This window comes from Triticum dicoccoides, chromosome 2B (genome assembly GCF_002162155.2).
Source record: "Triticum dicoccoides isolate Atlit2015 ecotype Zavitan chromosome 2B, WEW_v2.0, whole genome shotgun sequence".
Lineage (NCBI taxonomy): Eukaryota > Viridiplantae > Streptophyta > Magnoliopsida > Poales > Poaceae > Triticum > Triticum dicoccoides.
In genome coordinates, this window is record NC_041383.1 from 649,075,904 (window position 1) to 649,082,200 (window position 6,297).

The 6,297-nt window shown below is 42.8% G+C and overlaps 1 protein-coding gene across 1 annotated transcript in view; it reads left to right on the forward strand.

Moving 5' to 3' along the window:
* LOC119365377 (probable leucine-rich repeat receptor-like protein kinase At1g35710) overlaps window positions 1-3,519 on the forward strand; it is an 8,655-nt gene extending 5,136 nt beyond the window's left edge. The window contains exon 3 of the mRNA XM_037630993.1: window positions 1,349-3,519. Within this exon, the coding sequence (XP_037486890.1) occupies window positions 1,349-3,504 (2,156 nt within the window). The 3' untranslated portion in view covers window positions 3,505-3,519. The remainder of the gene's footprint in view (window positions 1-1,348) is intronic.
* The last annotated feature ends 2,778 nt before the right edge of the window (window positions 3,520-6,297 follow it).

A 6,297-nucleotide genomic window follows, 5' to 3' on the forward strand; every position in this document is an offset into this window, starting at 1 on the left:
GGTGTGGGCCGGGTACCTGCAGAGGCCAGATGCGGCAGAGGATTCATCGGAGTCATGTTACATAGAAGCTCAGCTGCAGCTGCCACCCGTGCTTCTCCTATAGACCAGAACGCCGCCCCGACTCCCGCCATGCTCCGCCACAAGCAGGCCGGTGGCAACATGTCGAGCCACGGCTCCGACCCTCGCAGTCCGCGAAGCACAAACGTCTGTGCATAGAATGGCTCACCAGACAAGATCAAAGGAAGGGAGCTAGGAGACAGCTGCTCATACCGACCCACTACTGAAATAACTGCATCCACTGCCGTCGCTACCAAAAAGCACAATTTCTAACCTTGAATTAACATAAAAGTGTTCGTTCACAATTACTTGGTACACAAAAAACAGAGCATCACAGGTTCAGAAAACCCTGAATTGCCTGATTGTTTTTAGGGTGCTGAAATCCTATCAGGCCATGGTGCTCTGCCTAGTGCAGAAGCCCCAATCTGCACTCTGCAGATCAACGACATTAAGCCCAGGTAGTCAGTCCAATTTGTAGATTAAAATCTTCATGACTGTCTACGCTTGCACCATCACTTATTTGACAGAAAAATAATGTGGTACATTCAGCACTCATGACGACACATATTACTGTACCTATAATTCAGCATTTTTGCGAAAAGGATATGTGCATAACCTTGCAAAAAATATTGTCAAGAACTAACTCATTTTTTACACAGCCTGATTTTTTTCATACATTTCCTAAACTGGCTATTCAGGTTTTTTTTTCCTTTTTTTCTCTCCCTGACTTCTCCTATTTCTTTTCTTCGCTCGCTGCCCGCTGCTCTCGCTCGCTCGCACTATTCATCGCAATTCAGGGCGACGTGGATGGCTTCGTTGTACCTAGCATATGCCTTGACCTTTATATGTTCAATTTTTTACACAGCCTGATTTTTTTCATACATTTCCTAAACTGGCTATTCAGGGTTTTTTTTCCTTTTTTCTCTCCCTGACTTCTCCTATTTCTTTTCTTCGCTCGCTGCCCGCTGCTCTCGCTCGCTCGCACTATTCATCGCGATTCAGGGCGACGTGGATGGCTTCGTTGTACCTAGCATATGCCTTGACCTTTATATGTTCAATAAACAAAGTATCACACTTATATACTTGGTTTGAAGCGTTCAGTAAATAACTATCCCAATGGGTGGCCGGCCGGCCGGCCGGCTAGCCGACTACTTCCGTATAGGTTTATATTCTGTGGTGCAGCAAAGCACTAGGCAGACCCAAGCCATCATGAAGGTCCTCCTACTCTCTTGCACCTGTCTTCTACTCTGTGCCGTCGTCACACCGGTGACTGGCGACATTTTGCGTGAAGCTGAAGCTCTTCTGAGTTGGAAGGCTAGCCTGGACGGCGCCGATGAGTCCCTAAGCTCATGGTCATTGGCCAACTCCACCGGCGTCTGCCACTGGATGTACATCAGTTGCAACTCTGCCAGGAGCACCATCGTCAACCTCAACATCAGCGGTGCGAGTCTGAATGGCACACTTGACAAGTTCGACTTCTCGGCTTTCCCCAACCTGAAGAAGCTCATCCTATTTCAGAACGGTCTGCATGGCAACATTCCAGAAGGGATCGGTGACCTGACAAGCCTGGCGCGGTTACAGATCAGCAGCAACTGGTATGTAACTGGTACAATTCCCCGTGGCATTAGCCGGCTGAAGCAGCTCACTGAACTGCAACTGGGAGGTTTGGGTCTTGATGGTGCGACGCTGCCTGAAGAGATTGGTAACTTGACAAGCTTGACGAAGATCGCTCTCTACTCAATCAATTTGACTGGATCGATCCCGCTAACATTCGGAAGACTGAAGAAGCTCCGGTTGCTGAACCTGAGAAACAACAGTCTGACAGGGCGCATCCCGCTGGAGATTGGTAACATGACAGAATTACACCGCATGGACCTGACGCAGAACTATTTACATGGCCAGATACCAGATACGGTCTCTCGTTTGGTAAAGCTAAACCGCTTGTTACTGTCAGAAAATCTGCTCGGAGGCAACATCATCCACGAACTCGGGAATAGCAGCAGGCTGTCTTATATCAACATCGCAAAAAATAGCTTCTCTGGGCTCTTCCCGCCGTCCATTTGCACAGGAGGGGCACTGGTTACGGTCCTTGCTGCATACAATAGATTTACAAGCCTTCGCAGCCTGACCTTTCAGAACTGCACGACCCTGGAGCACATTGACTTCACAGAAAACAAAATTGTTGCAGACCTAATGGCTTGTTTTGGCAAGCCTCCAGAACAACTTCGGGGGTTAACTTTCAGTAATAACCATCTGTATGGCACACTTCTGACAGATGATGGTGAGGTATTCCTCTGCAACTCTACTAGGTTATCACTTCTGGACCTATCAAACAATGCCTTAAACGGAGATCTCTCCAACTCCAAGTGTTTATGGAACATGCGGCATTTGGAATTCATGGATTTGTCCAGCAACTCGCTCAGTGGTGTAGTTCCGTTCTCGGCGACGCCTAACCGGAATCTTCAGTCTCTACACCTAGCGAATAACCATTTCAGTGGAGCCTTTCCCTTGGTTCTTCAGAAGAGCAAGAAACTTATCACTCTAGATCTGGGAGGCAATAGTTTCTCAGGTGGAATACCTTCTTGGATAAGTAAGAGCTTGCCTGAACTAAGATTTCTTTTACTGTCATCAAACATGTTTGATGGCATCATACCCTCACAGATTTTACAATTTCGTCAACTCCAGCTATTGGACCTGTCAAAAAACAAGTTCACTGGACGGATTCCCTCCAATTTTGGTAACTTTACTGGCATGATCCAAGAACAGAAAAATGGAAACAGCACATACTGCTACCTGCCAGCAGAGCAGCTTCGTATAGTCTTGAAGAATGAGGGTTATCTTTACAACTACACGATATCGTTCATAGTGGGTATGGACTTATCTAGCAACTTCCTTTCCCAAGAGATCCCAAAAGGGCTCACATCACTTGTTGGACTCAGGTACCTCAACTTGTCAAGAAACCATCTCTCAGGTGGTATTCCCAGAGACATTGGCAATCTGGCATTGCTAGAATCCTTGGACCTTTCGGGAAACCAACTCTCTGGTGAAATTCCTCCAAGCCTTGCAGATTTGAAGGCCCTCGGCGCCCTGAACCTCTCAAGCAATGGTTTATCGGGGAGGATACCTACAGGCAGCCAGCTGCAGGCACTCCCAGATCCTTCAATATACAGCAATAATCCAGGGTTGTGCGGTTTTCCATTGCAGGACTGTGTAAACCCGTTTGCATCAAACCAAAATCAAATGAGCCAGGACGAAGATATGGAGACACTCTGGTTGTACTGCTTTGTGGTAGCAGGAGTCATCTTTGGGTTTTGGCTATACTGGGGCATGCTCTTTTGCAACGAGACATGGAGGTGTGTGTTCTATCAATATGTTGACAACATGCAAGACAAGGTAATTACCAAGAAAATAGCTGCATATCGCACCTCCAAGCTAAGGCATAAATGAGGACGTGCATCACAAACTTCTTAAGTCGGTCATTGCCTGTTATATTTTACCTTACTGATCTACATTTCTTACATGACCGGGTGGCACATCTCAAGTTGAAAGTTGTGCAAAAAAATTGTATGTAACTTTAGGCTTCGGAATGTGGGCAGTTGCACATTTCTTAACGTAAAGTTGTGCACAGTTTCTAAAATGTGCAACTATCTGTTACCATTGGATCAAGATTGTAACCGTCCACTTGGATTTACAAATTGTTGCAGAAAATTGCAAATTGCCTGTAATATTTGCCCCTTACTCGCTGAATAAAACTTATTAAACTACAGTTGAACTTTTAGGACTTACAAGCTTCAGTAGGAATGTTACTGTAGTTTAACAAGCTATTCCAAATGTCAGCATCACAAAAATTGCAAACACAAAAGCTTGTTTGCGATAGTGAAGAAATTTGTTAGACATTTTGAATGCTTGCACCTGAATCCATTGAATTTGCCTCTGAAAAGTGATTTTTGTTTTCACTTTTACCAAAAAAAAGAACAAGCAGAGCATTCATGAACCCTGGTCCCATCATGGTTGGTTGAATCTACGTCTCATTTGAAGGATAGCATTATTGTATTGTCGATAAATATGTCTGGTTTTGGCAGCAGATTTTTTTCTTGAACTTTATTCAATCATCTATTGTGCTGCCTCCCTCTCAAAATATAAGACGTTTTTGTAGGGAGGTAGTACAATGGATTGCTACCCTTATGAAAAGGAGGTAGGTGCCCATTACCCTTGAACTATGGCCTGAGTTTCATATTTGTCTATGGATTCCAAAACTAACTAGAAGGACACCCTCAACTTCCAAAATCGGTCTGTTTTATCCCCCTCTACCCCTAACTGGAACCGGGGTAGTTTTGGTTGGTGTGGCACCTAACTGTCATCTTTTGTGTGCTAGTATCATGTCCAAGTGGACAAAAGTCATTGAGTCAGAGTTTCAGAAATCATAAAACAAGATCATATAAAATGTGAGAAATCAAAGAGAACTTTTAAAATAAGATACTCATGTTAATGTAAAAAAGGGGTGAAGGTTTGAAAGATCAGGAAAACACTAAATCATTACATAATAATAAAAATAATAAAAACAAAATGTTAAAATTGAATACAGTGGCACATTTGAGATAGCTCAACATTCCCTCTTTGACTAGAAAATTTTAGAGAAGTGTAAATACTGCAAAATTTAGAAGATCAATTTTAGATCTGTCTCGTAATTTACAGGATTTATTTATTCATTTGTACCTATTTTTGTTGTTTTCCCACATTTGTGAAGATTACTAAGTTTCTCGGTAATTTAATTTTCTTGCCACAATTTTCAGGTTGTCCCATTTTCTCTTAAGGTTTTTTACTTGTATTTAAATATTTCGGATTTCCTCCGACAGCGAGTGTGATATTCTCCCATCTCTTAAAAAATCCTTGATGATTTGTTGATTCTTTTAGTATCAATGTTTGACCTAATATCCAATCATCAGGTGCTGGCTTTGTCAGATTAGCTCACCAATAGCAACCATGCCCAATTTCACTGGGAAAAAAAATCTAGTGGTTGGACTTTGGTGAATTGCATGCCATATATAAGCTGCAACTGAATTATATAGACTTCAGACCACGACTTATTGCATCTTGTTGTACTTGTACACATCCCAAAGTTCATCTTTACAACGGAATCGTTTTTAAAGGGGAATCCTTCACTCATTAAACTGAATATTTGTACAGCAGTAATAGTACGATTGTACTAGTGGACTCTTGAGAAGAACAACTGTGGATTAGCGACCCATCCAGCTAAAGTGATGCCATAATTCACATGGCCAGGGACTAATCGACGACGTCCTTCCCACTTGCTCCACGCTGTAGTGCACCGAAAGAACAAAACTAGCACATGCATTTGTTTAGCCTTTTGGGGAGGCTGGAAAATATAAATTGTGCAGAGGTATTTTTTAGCAATAAACTACTCAGTAGGAACTGGCGAAATTCTCTAGACAGAAGTGAGACCTTATGTTTCAGTTCCAAACTTTCAATCGCGACGCGTATTTGGTGATCTATAGGACAGAAGTTGGTGGTGATGTGTAAACACAAAATATTTATCCAGAGTAACTGGTGAGCTACTTCTGTGTTAATAAGATATCAACATAAGTAGTGGTCGGTTTCCTTTATCTGACGATGGCAAGAAGATCAAGAAAGATAATCTGGCAACAACCCACATACATCACCATATCCAAACATGCATCAAGAGAGGCGCAAGAGGTAATATTCCCCTGACTGTTTTATACAATAGTTGTTTCCATTTTAGAACAACTAGAAGCTGAAGTAAAAGCGCAATTTGGCATGCTAAAAATGGTGGAAATTGAGCATAAAGCGATCTTGTTTCCTTTGGTTGTTCAGGCAATGAGTTAAGTGAAGTTGAAGCATGCATCAATCATTTCGAGATGACAGATTGTTGACAAATGACAACGAACAAGAAAAATAAAGAACTGGTAAACTGGCTGTGTCTTGTCTGTTATGCTTATTGACATTTTGATCGAGGACAAAATGAATGGTAACACAACCAGCAAACAATGATAATCAAGAAGGTGATAACCTACCTACATCTACATGCACGTGTAGTTGGATTACGCATGAAGAAGACAGGAGATGGCCGGTGCCGACAGACTGAAAATTAGCCAGGGAACTTCTACTCCAAGGAATGAACAAAAAGACCGGTGTGCTACCGGTAGCGCTTTAGAAACACTTGCCGACAACCAGTGGCGGAGCTAGCCGAAAATCACTGGG